This window comes from Manacus vitellinus, unplaced genomic scaffold, assembly GCF_001715985.3.
Source record: "Manacus vitellinus isolate BGI_N305 unplaced genomic scaffold, ASM171598v3 scaffold_2_pilon, whole genome shotgun sequence".
Taxonomy (NCBI): Eukaryota; Metazoa; Chordata; class Aves; order Passeriformes; family Pipridae; genus Manacus; species Manacus vitellinus.
In genome coordinates, this window is record NW_021940208.1 from 17,200,417 (window position 1) to 17,223,178 (window position 22,762).

Consider the following 22,762-nt stretch of genomic DNA (forward strand, 5'->3'; position numbering starts at 1 on the left):
TTTACTTTTAGGGAAACAGCATGTGGTTTGGGAAATACAAGTCAGGAATTGGGGATTTCATAGCTTAGGCTCTAGATAGATCACTCAAAAGAAGTTCAGCTTTCACTGTTGCACTGCCAGGTGTCTCAGGTCTCAAATTCCATCTGAAAACCAACTCTGACCACTCTCATCTTATCTATCTTAATATCTTTCTGCTATGTTTATACTGGAATATGCTCAGAATTGCTTATTAGAGGAGTAAGTGTACAGAACAGTACTGCTACCAGATTCAGTACTCTGGTTGTGTGTCAAATATTTCTTCTTATAACCCCTATGCAAATAGTCTTAATTTTCAAAATTCCCCGTTGTTTTAAAAATACAGTATGTGTGCATTATATGTATATATATATGTGCATATATATAATAGAATTTATTTTTCCAATTTCAGTGTGAGTGCAAATTGCTAGGCCCTGAAAATTCATAATTGATCCCCAACAATATTTTAAAAATATTTTAAAGCACAATTATTTCCCTTCAAATTTACATCCATGAATTACTCATTATTTTGCACATCTTTCTTCCTGTAGGCAAGCAGCAGTGGTTGCCACACTGTTTTAAAATGAAAACTGTCAAGATAAAGGTGGGTTTCATTAGTGAATGACTGCTGTGATATTGCACTGCAGGCAGTAGCAGCTTGGTTGGATGTGGCTTTTAGCAAAGATTTCTCCATTTACCAGAATTTCATGGGTGCAAATGAAAGCAGATAAACCTCATCTCACCTGCAGATAAGCTTTTTTTTCTTAACAGTATCTAATATTTACCTTTCATCCCAAGCAATTTGCAATTAATTAATCTTCATAGCTCTCTCACTAAAATAAGAGCATTGACAAAAAGATGCTGGAGAAGCTAGGCTGATTCCCCAGGATTTGCCTCTAACACAGACAAAGTACTGACTTACTAATCATCACATACTTTATTCCATTTTTCAGTATAAAGAAAAAGGCTTGATAACAAATATCTGGCAGTCTGAATCTCTGCAGAAGATCCTTGTAATGGTGACAGCAGGACACTGACTGCAGAATCATACTTCGGGATCTCTGCTTCCTTTTTAGGGAGAGAAACTGAATAATGGTCACCATCTGAAACTTGCAGCATCTTCAGTTACATCAAATCCATTATCTACTGTCACTTAGGTCACAATGAAAAAATGATGAAGATGACAAAAGATGAGTAATGGAGCTGTGGGTTCACCTTAGTTTTGGCCAGTAGTTGTAGTTCACTCTTCCAGTGAGTCCCTGCTCTGAGCCTGCGTCCTACCCTAGCTTCCCGGCAGGACTGGAAATATGGAGTGTAGGACTGGGACAGCCTGGATCACTGCTCCTTGAGGGCTGTTTGGATAATTGAAGTAGTGGACAACAACTCTTTCTCTCTCCCTTTTCTCCACCAGCATGTAAAACACTTGTGCTCACTTGTGTGATTCTCTACTGGCTATCAAAATTACAGTGGGTAAAATAAAAGGTACCTGTATTATAGAATCACAGAATGGTTTGGTTTGGAAGTGACCTTAAAGGTCATCTGGTTCCAACACCCTGCCATGGGCAGAGATGCCTTCCACCAGATCAGGTTTCTCAGGGCCCCATCCAACCTGGCCTTGAGCACTTTCAGGGATGGGGCATCCATAACTTCTCTGGGCAACCTGTTCCAGTGCCTCAACACCCTCAAAGTGAAGAATTTCTATCTAATATCTAATCTAAATCATTTTAATGCCATTCCCCCTTGTCCTATTACTTCATGCCTTTGTAAAAAGTCCTTTTCCAGTTTTATTGTAGGCCCCCTTTAGGTACTGGAAGGCTACTCTAAGGTCTTCAGAAAGCCTTCTTTTCTCCAAGATGTTGTTCTCTGGCTGAACAACCCCAGCTCTCTCAGACAGTCTTCATAGGAGAGGTGCTCCAACCCTCTTTGTGCCCCTCTCCTGGACCTGTTCTGACAGGTCTACATCTTTCTTGTGCTGGGCACCCAAGAGCTGGATACAGCACTCCAGCTGTGGTCTCACAAGGGCAGAGTAGAGGGGGAGAATGACCTCCCTTGACCTGCTGGCCACATTGCTTTTGATGAAACCCAGAATGCAGTTTTCTTTCTGGGATGCAGGTGCACACTTCTGGCTCATGTCCAGCTTTTCATTCACCGGAACCCCCAAGTCTTTCTCTCCAGGGCAGCTTTCCATAGGTTCTTGCCCTATTTTCTGTTTTTGATGCAGAAAAGAATAATGTTCTTTCTCCAAAGAGCCTCATCAGTATATTCCACTCCCTCCTTCATCCATGGGATTCAGAAAATTTGGAAGGAGATAGTCTTGGGGTATGGTCTTGCCTCACAGATCCTAAGGAATTTACAAATAAGATACACACGATTGTAACCAATATTGGCCTTTTTGCAGTTGTAAAACTGTTCTGTCTCCTCTAAGAGCCTCCTTGTCTTCAGTATCAGTGCTCTAAAGCTGTGCTAATACCCACGTGTTTAAATGTCAAGGACTGGGACTCAAATGACCTGAGATATTTGTTCATGTTTAACTGAGAGAAGGAGGAGCTTTTTAAGCACTCCTTAGAGCAAAGGCACCTTTAACCTGTATGCCATCACAGCAGTGTAATGTGATATACTGTTCATGCCCTTTCATAAAAACCCCAGGATATTTCTTTAAAAGGAAGATGTTGGAAATGCTCTCAGGCCACATATAAGTGCTGAAGAAGGTTAAAAAAAAGTACAAGTTTCTTTTGTAGTAGTAGCAACTCAGATTTTTACATTACCACCTGCCTTCAGGGGCCAGGAATATAAGAGAAGCACCAAGGGCATGTGATGGTCCTGTCAAATTGTGCCACCGTGGAGGAGAAGGAAACTCTGCGGAGCCAGCAAAACAACACAGGACAGTCTCAAAGGCCCATCTGCTGCTTCGACTTTCCAGAGGCCTCTGCCATTCATTAGCAGGGCTAAGAACTATCCAGCTCCTCCTCAAAAGTACGGGGGTGTTGGAGACCTTTTCCTGCAACTCAAGTACTATGGAAATCACTTGAATTACAATTTTTTGGTAGATTACGATTTGGTTGAGTATTTCTGCACTTGTACTATACACACAGAGTTAATTAAATGTGCCTAAAATACAAAAGGACATTATTTGTGTTGGTATAAAACACTACAGATCATGCTTCTCACTGTACTTTGTGCCTCTTCAAAAAAAATTTGTACTCATTCACCCCCTCACCCCACTCCCCACATACACAAACCCATTCTTGATCCTGTTAATAATTTCAGGTGCCTAAAAAAAAATACTGGGATTTAAAATTGTATGAAGTAAGAAGCTGTACTTCAATAACCCATATACTAAATGTATGATCAAAAAGCTTTCATTTAAGTAGTCTCTTATAAGTCTTAACTACAGAATGATTCATACAGAGGTGAAATTAATAGGATATTTCTTGTTAATCCTGCAATTCAGGTTTTCACATGCTAGAAATGGGCAAGTGAATTTATCTTCAAAGGTGCTATTTAAGAAAAAGAGCAATGACGAGGGTGCAAGTAAGTATGCCTTTTTGTAACATCAGGACCTTGCTTTTTAAAAGCAATGGATTTAGAAGCATGACCTTGTCCAACAGAGCAGTGTTATTAGGCGTCCCAGCCAGGCCAGGTGCAATCCGCACAACCGTGTTTTCTTCTAATCCTTTCAGAGAGGATACTGTGTTACCCACTGTTTATAGGGCTTTTAACAGATATCACAAGCAGAGAGGCTGTTGGAAAGTATGTGGAAAGGAGATCTGCCCATGCTTCAATTCTGACCCTCAGAGGTGTCTGGGTGGTACTTTCTCATCCTTTCCCTCTCTTTCTGACTGGACGCACAGCTGTGGTGTGGCAAGGGCAGACACATAGTGGCAGAATGTGTCTTTTCAACTATCAAATATTTTTCCTGGGCACCTACTATGAATCAAACTTCATATTATCTATACGTCATTTGCAGCCTTTAAGCCATACACAGCTCATACAATTTTGTTTGCCATGTAAAGACTAGGTGAGACATGCATCTTCCCCTGGCATCATTGGAAGGCCTTGCTTGAGGGTATTTTGGTGGATCCAATGAAATACTATTTCGTTGTACTTCTTTACACTGTTTTCCTGAGTGCTGTTGGAAAGTACAACTCCACTTCTCTTCTTCCCTTTCTATCTGTATGAAAGAGTTTGTAGTCATCCCATGTGAATTTTCTCACCAAGTTTCTATAATTCTTATGGCATCATAACTCTCAGACTCGTCATTGAGTTCCAGTTCCTCCTGTTTGTTGCACAGACTATGTGTGTACTTGCCTTTGAAAAGAGTTGGGTAGCATTTCTCACTACTTTGGTAGGTGCACTTATCCACCCTGTCGCTTATGGATCTACAGGTGTTGCAACTGTGGACTCTACTCCCCAAGTTTAAAACACAGTTCACTAAGTAAGCCAATCTGCTACCAAAATCCTCCTGCCTCTTCTAGACAGGTGAATCACTTCTCTCCTGAATAGTCTGTATTTGTTGAAGAACATCCTGCAATGTTGTAGACATTGATCTACATGATGCATGAACTTCTGCCTTCATCCCTATCCCAGACTGGCAGCACAGAGGAGATCACTTGTGCCCCCTGTCCCTTCCACTTGGGCCCCCAGTGCCCTGAAGTCCTGCGTGATCTTGTCCAGGTTTTGCTTAACTGTGTCTTTGGTGCCCACATGCAAAAGAAGTAGGGGACTTTTAACCAGTTGTGGCAATCTCCCTGTGACATGCCAAGTCTTGGCTCGTGGCAAGCAGCAAACTTCCCTTCACTATCTATGGGGCCAGCAGATGGGTGAATCGGTGCCTCTATGCCTCTCAGCAGAAAGTCACCCTCTACCAGCACTCACTGCTTCCTTCTGGCAGCTTTTAGCATGTGCTGCTTGTGTAGTTACTCTATGTGAATCTTGCTCATGAGCTGTGTCTGATGCCAGCCACCTGAAAGGTGTTTGCATGTCCTGCTCATGGTGCTCCTGGTGGCTTCACTCCCTAGGGGCCAGTTCTATGTGCAGCTTCACTGTTCCACTCTGTCTGTGCCACTATAATCCTGTGGAAATCACTTCTGCATCCTCCAATTAAATGGCCTTACATTTTTTTACCTATCAGTAGCATTTATTGTAATAAAGAGAAGCTGCTCAGTTTAATACTGCTACTGGCAGTCAGATAAATTCCAATACACAGGAAGAAATAATTTGTTCTGTAAAGGCACTGTCATTTTTTAAGAAACTACCTCCTCTATTTAACCTTTGAGGGTTTCAACAGAATTTTATTTTTATATACTTTTAAGAACTTTCATTTTGTGAAATAAATGCAGTTAAACATCTGTTCTCTGCAAAAGATTATAGGTCAGTTGGTATAGATTACTTCAGTTCATAGAAATATAATCATAGCTAAAACATTTTGCAAAACTAATTTATCTGGATCATTAACTCATAGCATTTAGTATTGCTAATTGTAAGATTAGTTTATTGTAAAATAATTGAATTTTACCCAAAATAATATACTAAAGGCACTGTTTGTAGTAAGCATGAGATAAGAAAAATTTTCAACAGGTCACATAACTGAAAATTTTTGCCTACTCTCCATAGATAATGCCATTTATAATATAAACCTTTTTTGCTCTCTCTGTGTTTCTCTCTCCAGGTGTTTTTGAATTGCAATTTTATATCCAGGCTCCTCATAACCGTCAGTATTTGTTAAAAAAAACTTAGTTTGATCAAACAGGTTAAGGTGTTTTGTGAGGAAAACAATCAGCAGAATTCTATGAGTCAAGCTTATTTTTGGAGCCTTAAAATACAGTAAAGCCAGCACAAGGGAGAAAATAAAGCTTTACACTGAAAGATGTTTCCTGAATGCTGAAAGTCTGGACTACACGAAAATTTTTATCAGATTTTTATTTTACTATAGATTTTTTTTGTATGACACCCAAAATAGCCACAAAACACAGATCAAGACAGCAGTCAGTCCAGAGCAGCACTGTACACATTGTGCATTACTTACAAAGGAGTTGGTGAAAGTTAAGTGGGAAAAGCAGGTTCTCAAGTACATTTTCTCTTGAATAACATGTTGTCCAAGGGGATGAACATGATCTGAGCATAGCAAATAGCTACTCTGAACAGCTTAGAAGACTCCCTGCCTGTCTCCAAAACACAGCTTTGGTGCCTATCACCACCTTTCTCCTCTAGCCAATACACTGTTCAGCATTCAAGGCAGGTTCTACTCAGCTGCTTGCATCCTTAATACTCTGAAATGGAGACATCTATGGGTTTGAAACTCCTTCAGGGCTGAGATGGTGATTAAGAATAAGTAGTGTGAGTTAAATTTGAATGTGAAATGAAATAGGAGTTAAGTTTCTAAGCAGCTTTGAGGATCTGTGCCTGATCTCATAAAGGGCAATTAACTGGCAACTAACTGGGAATTTTCTAAGGCTCTTCCATCCTTGAGGTTTCAGTGTGACATCTCCACTCCTTAATGCATACTGCATGTTCTGAAGCCATTGTTATGCCAAGGAAGGAGTCAGACACATTTACTAGCTCTTTGATCTAGCACAATTCCATGTATACTGTAGCACCCATGTTGTGATTTGTCAGAGAAGGAGTAGACCTTAAGCACTGATAATTGTTAGGGCATTGCTTAACCTCTCCTAGTCTGGTGAGCTGTGGCAACCAATATGGATTGCTAAAGCTGGTGGAAATTCATTATCACAATTGGAATGTCATAACACTTTTACCAAGAATTACATATACCTTTAAGTGTAAAAATATGGCACTCCAAGCCAGCGTTCAAGCAAATTAAAAGCAGCAATTCCAGGGAAGAGGCATTTACTGACGATAAAATGCTGTGTCAACAGATGTCATTCCCTATAATAAAGCATGGGGGTCTAATTTGGCACGTCTTGTCATTGGGAGGAACCTCTTGCAGAGCAGATGTCACTTCTAATCCTGTCTTTCACTGGTGCCTGTGCCCTGTTAAAACTGTTATGCCAATTCAGAAGCAGGCTCAGTGCCATTAGAGCAGATGATCATGAGCACAAGTCATATTACAAAGCTGGTGCCTCAAGAAATGTGAGTGCTGGGACTGAAGGACTACCCAGGAACGTCAAAACCTTCCTACTCAGGAAACTTCCCCCCCTAGGTACGTTGATTCATGCCATTAATGCTTTAGTGGTAGTAGAAAATTGATGTTATCTATATCTTCTTTCTGGTTATTTTAACTTTTGGCCAACCTCTTGTGATCACAGGGGTCATTCTGACACCTCTGAAGGCATTGGGTCATATATTTGTCTTTGGCAAAAATGCCATCAATGCTCAGTGTTACTTTGAGAGCTCTACAGTGCCTGGGAATTATTGTGGTGTGGAAGAGTACCCTGATGGGCAACAGGGGGAAGAAGTGGCCCTTGGACCTGTATTCGTCTCCTTTTTAAGACAGAACATGACCATACCAGACAAATACCTGAAGTAAATCTACTCTTGTTTTACTTCACGTGTTTTTGTTTAGTATAGAGAGTAACATTTTGTCTAAAACCCTCATCGTAAATCAGACTTTTCTTGCATTGAAGGCAACATTTCAGTTGCCCTCACTGAGAATCAAATACAGTTTTTCTTACAAATTCATCCTTCAGTAACAGTTCATTTCAGTAAGTGTACTGAACACAGGATCTAAAAAAATCTGTTGCTTGGATATAGCTACTTGTTTTCTCTCCCAAAATTAATTTGTTGAGGGGAATTTAAATGTTTAACTGATATGTAATATGTTCTTCTTAAATTGTGTCAGCAAGTAGAGCTTCCAAAACACTATGAGTACTTGCTTGCCTTCAAGAGTACCTCAGGTTTTAAGAACCAGCCCTTGCTACAACTAATTGATAGACTTCAGTAATTACACAGTAAGATTCTGATCTGCTCTGTTAGAAATGTTAATCCATATGTCAAGGAGAAGCTTACAGCAGGTGTGTTTCTCTCTTCTCAATTAGAGAAGGAAGTATTTCTCCAGTATGGAGTCCTACTGCCTCAGCTCCTCAGAGTACCTCGTGAGACACTTCAGTGAAGTATTCATAACATGTTTCTTGTCACTGTGATCAGAGTCGTACACTGAATGAGGAAAGCTTGTAGGGAAGATTTGGTCATGAATGACCTTTGATAATTCAGCTCCAAGTAGTGCCAGGAGATTGCCCTTTCGGAAGGTGGATACACAGTTATGTCTAAGGCCCATTTTAAAATGTCTGTGCAGTCCAGGTATCCTTGGAAAGATTTCAACAAACTTATCCTTTCTGATAAATATTACAAATGATCAGCAAAACACTATGCTGTCTTCACTCTACGGCCTTAGGGGCTTTAATTAGCCAGCTATGCAAAAGCGCTCAGCTAGCCAAGCAGCTGTACAATCCACCAGTGGTAGACAAAGCTACCACCAACATATGGTGCAATTTTATTACATAAAGAAAATGCTTGTCTTTTCTGATAGAGATGTAGCATTTTACCAGAAACCCAAATAAAACAGGTTATCTGATTTGAAAGTCTGGCACAGTAAGCAAGTTGTCTGCAACTCCCACTAACACATACAGAAATTTTACTTTGTGGTGAAATTTTCACCTTGCACAATGAGGCTTGTAACAATTCAGTAAGGAGCAACTTGTAACTCCACTCAAGAAAGAAATGCATTTAACCAGATCCAAAAATTTGTATTTTAGTTGGTGATATGAAATGAATTAGTTAGTATTGATACAAGCAAGATTATCAACAGAAGGTTGTATTTCTACTATCTATTATGTGTGAAAGACACTGAAGATGCTGTCTGTGCCACAAAAATTAATCTAGATTTCAAAAACTCAGTGTCATCAAAACCAGTCAAACATATAGGAAGGAGCTTTAATTCCACTTCACAGACACAAAACATCTCCACTTTTCTTAAACCCACTCCATTGTAGGTGAGGCTAAGCTGAATGACCTCCTTTGCCAGTGGTTGGGAGCATGCGTGGCCCAGCACAGTGGATGCTTCTTGGCTGCAAGTCCAGCTGTGCTGTCAAGCAAGGGAGAGCCTGGAAGCCAGGCTAAGCCCGGTCTCCTGGTCCCTCAGTCAGTTCTTCACACTGTGGCTGCCATTTGGGCTGCTCTAACCTCCTCAAGAAAAGCTGTCGTGATTAGATTGGGTAGTGGCAGGATGAGCCACTCTACACCACTTGGACAGCTTTTATTTAGCAGCATGGATACAGCCTGGTGAACCAAGCCTCGAAGAAAGGCCGTATCTGTAAGGGCATCCTGCTGTGAGTAGGGTTGCGAGTGCTGCCCTGGCAGCACAACTGCCACCTGAGTTAGGAAAGCACAGCCTGAAGAGGTGATGCTTCCCTCTGTCCTGCCAGAAATTCAACTTCTGTCTTTTGCTTGCCTGGATCAGCTGCAAGTGCAGGTTACAGCCTCTGACTGCAGAATCAGTCATGGACAGCTGGAGGTGAAGGAGAAGCCTGCCAGTGCATCTGCACAGATATGCTTTTGCAGCTCTTCTGGTGATGGTCAGTTTTGCAGGGTTCCCGTGCTTCAGGTGCCCAACAGCTTTCTGCATGGCCAGATCCAGGGGGCCAAAACCATCTGACAGCAGGTGTCATAGGACAAAGGTGCTTGGATTTAGGATTGGAGGACATGGGGACAAGGATGGACATGCAGCAATCTCTTACAGATGTAAGTCATAGTGTACAAAAAGCCATTACTGATCACATAGCTGTCATTAATCATCAGTGATGGTGTCAAACTCCCTCCCTAGCAATGAAGGGGCTGTCTCATAGGTAGTCATCAGCAGTGCAGAGACCCAAAGCTATCTAAAACCCTGAGAGTTGTCTCCTGTGCTGAGAGGCACTGCAGATTTGGCTCCTTATTTTGTGGGAAATTATTAACCTAAAAATTCAAAATTCAGGTTTCATTTTTGAGTGTTTAGACTTCTGAAAAGTCAGCTTTTATAAAGGCATGTTGTCAGGCACAAACCTGCTCTGAAATAAATATGTTACAGAGGATTATTTCTCAAAGGGTGGGAACCCTGCAAAACTGACCATCACCATTACTTTTTTGTCTTATCCAAAAAAATGCAATGGGAAGCTAAGTAAATTAGGCATAAGCATTGTGTGGACATCAATCCTCAAGCCTCTTCTTGTTCTAGATGGAAAGGAAATCTGTCATCAGCTGGTCCCTGATCTCTTGTAAATATGGCCTATCGTATCAAGAAATACCAGATACTGGCTCTCTGCAAAGAAAAAAAACTGATTAACCAGCTAGTAATCTCATGTGCTATCATAACATCTTAATAGCGTGGTAAGCCCTCAGGACTATTGATCACACTGTACCACTTGGTCAATAGCTTTTTTTTCTGCTTGAGCTACAGAACTGTATGTTTAAATGTGTCTCTGGAAAATTACACTGTGAAGTGTTATATTGAAATAAGCCATGTTGAACTTCAAAGCAGTAGCCCCCAAAACAGTGAAATAAAAATCTCAGCTGACAGCTTGCATATCTTGCAATAATTCTATAAAAATTACCACTCTACAAATAATAATCAGAAATAAAGAATGGACATTAACTGAAGGATGGGCAAATGTTCCAACTTAGGGAAAACTATGTCTTGCTGGTTTTGTTTTTAAACATCACCTTATTATTCACAGTAGTTTAGGTGTTTTCCTTATCAAATCATTCCCCATGGCAGTGATTTTAAATTTCACTTTGTCCTTGTACTTGTGCTTGAAAACTGGGGCACAAAAGTGCAGCTTAGTAAAACCCAGGGGAATAATACATCCTAGTGTTTTGCAGGTGGAAAAAAAGTCCTCATTCATTATCAGTTTTTCCTGCTCACTTCTCTGTCTCTGCTATTTCCTTGCTGTGTGAATTTGGAAAGTGGCTCAACTCCTTTTGTAAAGCTTCTTGACTTCTGTGAGTGGAAAATTCTTTAGAAATGCTAAGTGGGATCACTGATGCAACAACTTCATGCAATACCTTCATTGTCATTAACTTGGCATCAAGAAGTATCCGAGGATCTTTTACATGGAAAGGCCTTCCTATAACCCTGGGTAAATGTTTGTCCTTCAGTCAACACACACGATGCCAGGATGTTCCCAGGATGTAATGTCTTGGGTGTCATTACAGCTGTGGTGGGAGCTAACAGCTCCACGTCCACTGCCTGCACAGTGAATGCTTGACCTGCTATGCAGAGCTGGAAACTCACTCGGTGTCAATAGGCTTCACATTGCTGCCAACGAGACAGGGAGCTGCAGAAGCTATAATACTCTTCTGCAGTTTGTGTTGTCAAACAAGCTACTTTTCTAGAAAGGATCTAGTTCTCCAACAAAAGGAGACTTTATTGCCCTTGATTGCAGATGGGGAAATCTGTAGCTGTGGGGCTCCAGAACACAGCTCTTCATATCGCTGTCTCCTTTCAGATCAAGACCTGCTACACGACATCGCCTAATTAATTTCTCATAAAATGCAGAATTCTTCCCATCCATGTTCCTGCTGGTTTTATGGTCATATATAACATAATATAATATTTCCATCCTTTTTTATAAATATTTCCATCCTTTTTTTTTAATAAATATTTTTAAATAATTTCAGAAAAGGATCACATACAAGAGACACAAATTCCAAGTGACATCTACAAGAGAGCCTTCCTTTTCTGAGTGTGAGGAGCCCCTGAAGTGAGCTGTGGCAGGGCAGGGCCAGAAGGTGAAGAGAACAGTGGCAGATACGGACAGAGGGTGGTTCAAAGGCATCTGGGAGCCAGTGGGATTTTGGTCATGGTTTTCTTTGAACACACAGTCTGCAATAAGTTCCCACCCCTGAATTCTGCATGTCTACCAGCATAAGAGTGTAGGGGAAGAGTGGCTGCAGCTAGGACTCTACAAAGTAACTGCAACTCTTCAAACAACTATTCTTCTTTTCTGTATTTTTTTTCATAAGCAGAAGAGTAGGATTCCTTGGGGCTCCTAGTGAGGAAATGATAAAAGTGAGGCTGAAGGCCTTTAGGTCCAGCAGATTGTTAATAGTCTGCTAAACACTCTACTGCAAAGTCAGCAGTGCTGCTTCTTATAGAGCACAGAGTCTGCAAAAATACAGGGACTTTCATGTAGAAGCCCCCAAATGACTTGTCAGGTGCTTCAAAGGCAAGCAAGGAGTCTCCCAGGTTTAGACAGAATGCCAGAGTAGAGGAGTAGGAGGGAAGAGGTACAATACAACCAAGGATGTGATCACCTGGAAACTGTTCACCCACTGCACTTATAGTGTTTCTGTACAGACTTTTACTGAAAAATAAGAGCTGGTATTATGGGAGGGCAAATGCTACTGACTCACCTGCTGTGCATAATAATGGAAGGCATTATCCCCTGACGGACTGACAAATACCATCAGATGAATAAGCGTTCTGATTTTCCTACAAGTTGATTCTTTGAAGTAAAGGAAAAACTTTTATTTTCCTCTTAAACCATGAGGAATATGTATTCTTTTATATCTTTAATTTAATTTATTCTTTGAATGCTATTTGAAAAGAAATATGTAATCTAGCACCATATGTAGCAAGGTGGAACTCACCTTCCCCTGCTCCTGGGGAACTAGAAGCTGTCCCAGTGATATCCACGGAATTGGCAAACATTTGGTTTTGTGGCATACTATGCACACAGATGTTGTTTTATCCCACTGTCTCTTTCCAAACTCCATCTTTGAGTGAAAAGCAAAATGAGAGATACTACATTGACCTTATCTCAGCAAATCCTGTTATAGTGATATTGCTGTTGTGGTGAAGTGACCTTGACTGGCTGCCAGACAACTCACCCTTCCGCTGTCTCACTATCTCACCTCCTCTACAGGATAGGAAAGAAAATTAGGTGAATATGTTCATGGGTAGAGATAAAGACAGGGAGATCACTTAACAACTGCTGTCACAGGCAAAACGGAGTTGACTTGGAAAAAATGATTTCATATATTTCCAATTAAAATAGAGTTGAATTGTGAGAAAAAAAAAAAAAGACAAAAAACCCCCCTAAACCTTAAAATAGGTTCCCCACGCCCCTTTTTCCTAGTCTTGACTTCACTTCTCCCTTCTCTGCTTTCCCCATCCCACATCCCCATCAAGCAACGCAGTGGGAGGAGAATGGGGGTTGCAATCAGTCCACAAAAGTTCCTCTCTGCCATTTCTTCCATCTCACATTTCTTCCTGCTCCTGCATGGATCTTTACCCAGGGCTACAGTCCTTCAGTATAAACCTGCTCCAGTGTGGTTCTCATCTCCAGAGGCCACAGCTTCTACCAGGAGCTTGCTCCTGTGAGGACTCTCCACAGACTGCAGCTTCCTTTGGGCCAGTGTGGGGTCCTTCATGGATTGCTGTGTGGATATCTACTCCACCATGGTCCTCTCCAGCAGCATTTTGCCCTTTCTTAAACAGCGACACCTCCTTTTTGGCTGACAGGCCAGGCTCTACCCTGTGATGGGTTCGTTGCTGGAAGCATCCACGCTTGATACAGGACAGCCCTGTCCTCCCCTGATGCAGGCTGCCCCTGTGGCCTCAAGACACCCAGTCCAGTGATGTAGCTTGTCTCTCTGAGTCCATTTCTTAATAAAAGATCAAAAGCTGTATCACTTTTTTCTTTGCATTTTTTCCCCAGAGGTGTTCGTCCAGCCACAGCACAAGCTGTGTGGCCTGCTCTTTCCAGGCACTGGCATTTCTGATCCAGACATGCGATGAGGCTGTTTGTCAGCTTTCTCACCCACTCATTTATGTAATTAGCAGACCTCTTATGCTGTGTTTTAGACAGAAAAAGTGTTTATAGCTGGCAGCACTTTAGCTTCAATACCTAGAAAAGCTTTTTAGGGTTTTTTTTAGTAAAAGTTATGTAACTCACCTGGGCATTGTTCTTCAATGCAGGAATCGCTTCCATTCAGTCAGATTTGTGAGTTTAAACTTCTCCATGTAATACATTTCACAACTGAGAATAAAGGGCTTACATTAGAGAGGACTTGAACAGAATTGCTCTTCAAATAAAAAGAATAATTTCCTCTTCAAGGTTAGTGCTAAAACTTTTAAACAAATAGCTGAAGAAAGAAAAAAATTGTCTATGAGTGGTGCTACCCAAAGTGACTGGGTGAGTACAGGTATGAGACCACTTCAGGAATAACTTTAGGAGTGTGATGCAAATAGCCTGAGGTGGTCACACATGCTGCAACATCCTCCTGACACCTGGTAGAAGAGATGTCCTCGTGCACAGCTGCAGAGGAGACTGGGTTAGGATGGGCCAGATTTTCTGCTGACGTGACTTTACTGAAATCAGCAGTGTTTTGTCAGTGGATAATTCAGCACATAATCTTAAAAGTTTGTTACACGGGTTAAAAATCCGTGTAGTTTGGATATAAAACAATGATCTGATGTGCTGAGGGATTGTTATGTGCACAGCAGTGTGAAGGTGACAAATGCTTCCGGTCTTTCTGTTCCTGCATAAAGTACACTACACTGTTTTGTTTGAATTTTTAATGTAGCTTGACAAAGGTCAAATATATTTGTAGAAATGCATTTATACTGCAGATACACACTTTAAATTAAGACTTATATGCAAGAGCCTTAAAGACACAGCAAAACTTAGCTATTTTGTCAGAGCCAAAAGTTTTATTCTTTCTTATCAGAATATAGGATTTTCTTTTCCAACCTGCATTTTTTTTTCTAGTAAATTTTCAGTAAGAAAGGCAAATGCGAAATCTCTCCTTTACTTGCACACATTCAAGAAGCCTATGTCTTAAAAATACTGGAGACTTGGACATACTAATTATTAAAATCATGCTATCATTTTCCTGCAGATAGTACCTAAACAATATTGTATTGTATCTTTATAAAACAATTGAAATAAGAATTATACCTTTTTCTAAAATCCTTGGGGTTTTTTATCACTATCTCCACTCATTTCAAACAAAATATTTATCTGCAAATGTTCAAGTCCAGATCTGTTGTAATCTTTTGCTCCTCTTAGACCTTGTAAATAGATAGGTAAAGAAGACACTCCAACTTTACCTTTCTCAAATGTTAAAAAATGATTGTTTTCCTTATATCTAAAAGGAACCTAGGATGCCATTATTCCCTAGACGTCAAATCCTTGAGGAAACCAAACCTATTAAAAGTTTTGAAAGAAGTCAATATAAGGTGGAAACCTTGGCAACCTAAGATTTGTTATGATTGAGGTGGATGTAAGAGTTAAGGCAGAATTTTTTTGTTTGTTTTTTGTCTTATTATTCAAACATCTGAATGTGATCTGAGGGACTTTTTGTGGGAAATCTTACCTGGGTAGAGAATTTGGAGCCTTGCACCACTGCTATTCTCGTTTGTTCTGACAACCAGTAGCTCCCAAATGTTAGGGTGAATGCGTAGGTTGGCTCCTGTAGTAGCTCCAAAGCCGTAAGCAATATAGAAATTTCTAGGTTTGTTTTTGAGCCTTGTACCCATATACCTTCATGGAGCTAGACCAAAAGCAGGTCTTAAGTTCCTATTGGAATCAGACTCCAACAGTTGCCAAGAGTCAAGTAAGTTGTTGGGAACTCTTTATTTCTGCCTAAATGTTTATACTGGACAAAATCTGTGTAACTTAGCCCAAGTCGCAGTAAGAACATGTCATTGTAGATTATAATTGCTGATAGATGTTCAGTCTGTATGCCACAGTTCACATACATTTTTTATGGACTTATAATTAGTGCGGTTTTGGTCTCCTGCAGGTTCCAGCTTTGGAAATGAAGAGCAAGCCACCCCTAAGGCATCTGCACCTTCTAAAGATGTTCCCAAGGGCAGCAGCAAGAGCACGACACAGGTATCAAGCGGCACAGTGACTCCACGCAGGACCTTACTTCTAGCACCAAAAACTGCCACAGCATCTGCTGGTAAGTGCTACAAACTTAAAAAACCACCTGCGTTAGGTGAAGAAATGCAGAAGCCTTATTATGATGCTTGCTTAATTAATTTTCTTGCCATTCTTGGGCGCACTGCCGTTGTGCTGATTTGAACTCTGTTTACTGTGGTCTCTTTGAAACACAGCTGTAATCTCATTTTGTGAGTTGTGTTTGGAGCTGAAGGCATGTACTGTCCCTAACTACACATGCTGGAGATTTAGTGTATATTTTATTGTATATATGTTTGGAAACATTGCATTGCTTTAGAGACCAAAGCATTCCACTGAGCAGATAGCTTATTGCTAGGTATGTTTGCAAGCCTCTAGGCTTTAGCAATCTGTGGTATGTTCACTCAGAGAGGTAGAAGGAGGCAAGCAAATAAAACAAAAAAAACCCTAGTCTTGTTTCCAAATTGTTTCCTTACCTAAACCCTCCTTCTGCTCAATCCAGTTATGTCTCAAATGACAAGTTCCATCAAGTTCAGATTAAATCTAACAGTTTAGACTCCATAATAAATAATTTTGTGTAAATCACCAGCCCTATCCAGTCTGGCTTTTATTCAACAGTCTTTCATCTCTATGTAAGTTCCACTGGGTTTGACAACACACTGCAAATGGAGCTGGGAAGAAAATATCAGCTGGGAAGAAAGTAGCAGCAGATATGTCAGGGGCATGTTCTGAATTACCCTGAGATTTTCTATTCCAAGGAATGATTCATTTTGTGAGGAGGGTTTTTTCCTTCTTCTTTTTTTTTTAATACCAGATAAAGAGATTTTTCTTTTTAAAAGACAGAAAACAATCACTTTCAGATGAGACAATGAAATAGTAATTGTCCTTTTTTTCTCATCAGATTGACTTTAAATTTGAAAGCACAAGTGTTAGCAGTTTCTACTTCAATAAATACATAGTCTTACTTCTACGTCTACTTATTTATTCAGTGTCTCATAGATCACAGGAAGGAGAGAGTCTCTAGAGAGAATTAGGCTGCTCGTATTCTACAGAATCCGTCATATTTCCAGCTTTACTCATTTTGTCTCAAACAATGCATGCAGAGAGATGTTATTACTCACCAAGGACATGACTAGTCATGGGTATCGGGGGGAAGGACAGAAGAAAGCTTAAAGTGGCTCTCTCTGTCTATGAGTGACTGCAAGCCCTTCTTTTTTTTAAACTTGCAGACTGCATTAGTCAACTTATAAAATACTCCTGTGAACAGCTGGAATCCATCTGAATGTAGTCAGTCCCACTGAATTGTTAACGATGTCTACAGCATGTTAGGATTTGTTTTGAATAAATACTCAATGTGCAATTTGTTAGCATGTTTTCAGTCTGAAGTGTGAAAGCAAATTGAAGCCTATACCACCATACTGGCTTTTGAAGACTCAGAAAGCTACAGGCAAATACAAGTGCTGATTCTGCAGCAGCACTTGAGAAGATGTCTCAGATAAAGCATATTTTGCTCTGGTTCCTAGACTAGCATTCAGCAGTGCTGTGAGAATGGAGAAATGGCTTTGTTTGTCTGCAGTTTTTCCAAGTGATTTCTGGAATGTTTTGCCTTGTATTTCTAATTATTTTGCATTTGCTCCTTCTGGGTTTTTTTTGGAGCAGGCTGTGTGTTTTAATTAGGAAATGTAAGTACCTTTATAGAATTGTGCATTTGGATGCATTTTTCAGAAGCAAATGCTGCAAGCACACTAGTAGACAAGATGAGCAAATATTTATGCTCACAGTTATCTTATGGCCTTAAATATCCATTTCTTTACACAAATATAGCTTTTAAAAGACATGAAATATTGGGAGATTGGTAACCTTAAATGGAATGTAGATTCATGTAAAAATTAATCGTTTGTGGCTTTGATTACTGGCTACCAGAGAGACAACGTCTTGCTGCATGAGCTCCTGTAGTGGAGGGGTTTGGCAGAACCTTGGAAGTTGTTCCATGAGGCCTGGAAGTTAGTGGTGGTTCTTGCTCTGCCAGGAACTTTTTGCTGGGAGGTTATCTACTAAGAGCCCTGAGTATGCAGCCAGAAGGAATAAAGCTAATATACAGGCATTTAACACGGAGCTAATTGGAGTTTCATATTTCAAGTCTGTGGGCAATAACACTAAGAGTTTGAAATAAATTTTCTTCCAGATTAGAGTTAATATACATTTTAAAAGACGAATTTAGAAAAAAATTCAAACAGTCTGCAAGTTCAAGAAATACACACTCATGATGCCTTATTTCCTTTTGTAATTGCATTTTTTGTATTTTTTATTTCATTTTATGAGTGCATGCACAACACCTTTTGACATTTCAAAATACATTTGATGGAGTATTATTTGAGGTTTTACATGCATTCAGGCCTGTAATAACATCTAAAATGTTCGTCTTGTTTCCCGAGTTACTGTGGAGCATCAGACTTTTTATGTGCATTTTAGCCTTTGAGTTATTTCTAGTGCACTCCAAGCTAGAAAAGATCAGACTATATAACCTCTTGCTGTGCCATACCCTGTGGTCCCGCATATAATGCTGATCATTGCACCAATGCTCTCTCTCAGATTTTTTAAACCTGAAATTCGATACTTCTGTGAAATGACAAAATCTGAGCCCAAATAATTGTAATATAAACATTAATTTTCCCTGCAGGACATTCACTTGAAATCAACATGTTCTCTGAATGTTTGTCTTTTAACCAACTAACAGCCCTTGTTTCAAAAGACAAGACAAGAAGAATCCCCATTTTTAGAAAAATGTTCAGCACAAGCTCTTCTTTGAGGTCAGATGCTAGGGATGGTTATTCCCCTAAAATTTCCCTGTGGGTGATGAGTTTAGCAGAATGATAACAGTTTCCTCCTGCAGACCATCCTTTCTTTTGCCTGCTGTGTGCTTTCTAAATCCCTCTCCTCTAAGGAGGGCCAGAGGACACCAGGGCCCTTCTACTTATGAAGGAGAAGTTGAATGATTATTAGCTCCATGTGTCCCTCTCCTTGTCCTTTTTCCAGCAAGAATGTGCTAGGCACTGGCTCTTCCCTTGCTGCACAACTCCTCCTCACTTGCCCAGTCATTGCACTGCCGCCCTACCAGACCTTAGAAGCTCTCCTGGTCTGGTAAACTGAAGGAGGGCAGTTATCCTCATTTCCCCCTCCTTGTTACTAATCTACTTATCTGCCCTTTTCAAGATATCTATTTACACCTTCTCTCTGCTGATCTCCCACCTTCTGAAGCTGATTCTCATGCAGCTGCCCCTACTGGTCAGCACCATCTGTACCCACTGCTCTCCGCAGACCCTGCCTTGCCCTCTGCAAAACAATGGTGTTCTCTGGGCTTCTCTGCTACTTTGCTCTATTTTCTTTCAACCAGGCTCTAACTGGGGAATTGTTCCTCGCTTTGTGATTAAGGCTGGGGGGTGGGGGAGCCTGAAAAAATTCCTCAGGTGTTCCCATTGAAAATGTCTCAAAAACAAAAGTAGTTTATTATTTGCATACCCTTTGCTGCTGAAAGCGTAAGGAAAGCACACACTTTCCCTTACCATTGTCTCTGTTTGCTGTAGCAAAATTTATGGAGGAGCTCAGTCTGTGGCCCAACTGTGCATCATATTTTTGTTTTGAAAGCGACAGAAAAGCCAAAGCCTCATTACCATGAAAAAGTAATGCTTGAATCTGTAACTACATAAACTATGCCTTATAAAACAAACTCTGGTTTTGTCTCACAGCTCCCATCTCAGGTTGCTTTCACAGCCATAAACTTATTTTATGTCCTGCTCAGTAGTTAAGTACAGTGCAATAGGTGGCAGACATGGGTAATTTATATCTTCAGTCACTTCATTGTGAAAAGTATTAATCCCAAATGAGAATCAACAACTTGACTTTATAAACAGCAGAGAAAATGGAGATGGACAAAAGTAAAGGTATGAGGAAGAGTTCAGTCTTTACCAGCCCCTGACAACTAATGGTGTGATTTGCCTATGAACAGTGGAAGAGAGTCAAAGAGGGGTTTAGACCTTGTCCCATGCCACCCTCCCACAAAGAGTTGGACACAAGGCTTGTGCAGGTGCATGTGCTCTTTGCAGAAGCACTCTGCAATTAAATGCTGGAAATTATGAAGCTCAGTTTCTGGTGCATGTCAAATGCTGCATCTGCAGCTCACTGCTTGCAAGTCCTGATGCAGACCGAAGTGGAAGTGTGAATGATGCATCAGAAATAAACCTAATACTGCAATTGTGACTAACTGTGGCTTTGGAGGGAGCAGAAAACTAGTAATCCAGTAAGTGTCCCTCAAGATTATGATCCCCATATAAAATTATAACTTTTTTCCACTGCTGAAATAGATAGGTCACATTTGCATTAAACAAAATGGAAGACAGTGCTAGCTTTTGGACTGCCACTGTCATTAGGCATCACCAAGAAAATACAATTTTGTTTTTCCTGCTTCAGATACTTCAGATTCTGTGGGACATTTTCCTATAAGATGTCTGTGAACATACTCATGAGAGAAGGGAAAATTAATAAGGCAAACTTTATTTTTCCTTTATGACAAATCATTTGCCTTTAGATCTCTCTATTTTTCATGTGTATTTGGGGGCTGTGACACAGTCCTTCAGGCTAAAATTAAACCCTTAACAAACAATAATGGTAAAAAAGAGGAAAGCAAACAGGAAAATACATTAATGTCTCAGGGGGGTGGTTTTTATTGCTCTTTCTTCTTACTTCCATGATGAATGTTTTCTGCTTGAAATACTGTGGTTGTGACTGTCACACCATGGTCAAACAAGCAGGGCAGGACTTCACGTTATTGCACTCAGCATGATCCCCACAGCTATTTTGATGGGAGCTGTGGGTGGGCAGGAGGGGTGAGCTGAGCTTGGGTGGCCGCTCTGGCATTCAGATGAAGTGGTATCTCCCTGGTATACGAGGCAGTCAGTGACCACATAACTTTGACAACTGACAGACCCTCCCGAGGCCCTAACCAGAGAGTGCCAGTGGTAGAAGGAATAATAACAGACACTGAGTTGCCTCTCTGAAAAATTCCGTGCCCTGTTGAATCCCGAATTGGCACAGTGTCTTGTAGGTTTGTGCACTGAATGTGCTGCACGTGTCTGTCCCTGCCTGACTTATTGCACAGGCAGAAACCCACTCTCCTGTGTCTGGGCGGCCACATCCAGCACAGCTCTGACACGTCCTGCCTGCTTCTGGTTCAAGCCTATCTCTTGCCTGTATGAGTCGGTCTTGGGAAAGCTGGTGACCAGAAAAGGCAGTTTCCTAACCTTGGAAAAATTTTATAGAGCAGGGACCTGCAGGTAACTTCAGTCAGCTTCTCCTGCAGCCCAGAATAAGGATGTGCAGCAAGGTAAAGGGACAGAGCATTGAACTCAGAAAAGATAGGATGGGCTACCCATGTAGCTGTTTGTGCCTTAGTGGCATTTGTCACTGTGCAGATGACTGAAAAACCAAGGTAGTATGTAAGGCCTTCTTTCGTCCTTCTTTAGTGCTGTGTATGTCAGCTCAACCACATGTACGCAGCTGTGTTTGCAGCTGTGGCAGGTTGGCATCCAACACTGAAGTCTGTGTAGCATCATTCTGTGTGAAGTCTAGGGTGTGTATTGAAGAAATATTTGTATTTTACCATTTTGGTATGTATCTCAGTGACATAGCTCTGCACAATTGTGAACAGAATTATAAAACAGATATCTTTCTACCTTTAATTTTTTTTTTCTAAAGCAGGTGTGAAGAAAGAAGTACAAAAAGATCAGGATGCTAACAGACCAGCTGTGTCATCCCCTAAGAAATCAGCAGTAACAGCCACAAAGCTCCATTCACCAGGTATTTATGAACCCAAAAGCAGGGGAATCCAATCTTCAGGGAAGATTTAGGCTTGTTGACTTTGCATCTCTTGTTAACACACTCAAATCTGAGACCTGCTATTGTTAAGTGAGGTTTGTTTGTGTCCAAGGTTCATAAAGCTGGCTTTGAGTACAGCAGGCTTTATCATACCAATGCAAGAGCTGAATAGACTTTTGTTTCTTTGTTACAACCATGCGATCATCTCTACTTCAAAACAAAGAGTTGTTGCTATTACATGTTTAAGGGCAGGAGAATTTTTTTTTTTATCATTACAATTTTCTTATATAAAAAGAGAACACAGATATAGTGAAATCAGACACCTCACACAATTGCCTGGAGTGATAGTATATTACTCAGAATCTACTCTTATGCAGAGGCAGTAAATTTCCTGGGCTATTTCTACACATAATTGGAAAAGGGATTATCTATAGAAATAACCTTCAAAGTGCTATTGGGACATTGTCAGTTTGCCCTTCAATACTGAGCAAACCACATGGTTTTAGCATTTCTGAATAATACCTTTGTTTGTTTACTAAAATGAGGATAACTTGTTTCTCTTTATGTGTAAGTGTACATTGACAAATGTATAAGGTGCCTAAAGGCTTTTGTAAGACTGGTCTTTGGTTGAGGTAAATGTTTCTGAAATGAGCGTGCATGGTCCCACTAATTTCATTGTGCTTGAAGTTTATCTTTTGTTGCCTCATTTTTCAGACTCTACTTGGATACTTAAAATGTCATCTCTGCAACTATATGATATGTGAGATATAATTATTGGGGTAGAACCCCATGTTGCTTTATTTGATAAAATATAAAGCATGTAGAACAGCTCTTCAGCTCCTATGACTTGCATCAGGAGTCTCTTCATGTTTACTAAACTCAGTCCCTATTCTTCTCCTTCTCAACCAACAAAATATAGAAAATGGAAGGTTAAATTTAATCTTCTCGAGCACCAGCAGGACCCACAATTCTTCTCCCTACAAAGATATTAGAGTAAAAAGGTGAACTTAGTGATG

At 40.5% G+C, this 22,762-nt stretch overlaps 1 protein-coding gene across 1 annotated transcript in view; it reads left to right on the forward strand.

Moving 5' to 3' along the window:
- MTUS2 (microtubule associated scaffold protein 2) overlaps positions 1-22,762 on the forward strand; it is a 249,632-nt gene that overhangs the window by 169,928 nt on the left and 56,942 nt on the right. The window contains exons 5-6 of the mRNA XM_018071556.3: positions 15,757-15,918; positions 21,630-21,728. Coding sequence (XP_017927045.3) covers positions 15,757-15,918; positions 21,630-21,728 — 261 coding nt within the window. The remainder of the gene's footprint in view (positions 1-15,756; positions 15,919-21,629; positions 21,729-22,762) is intronic.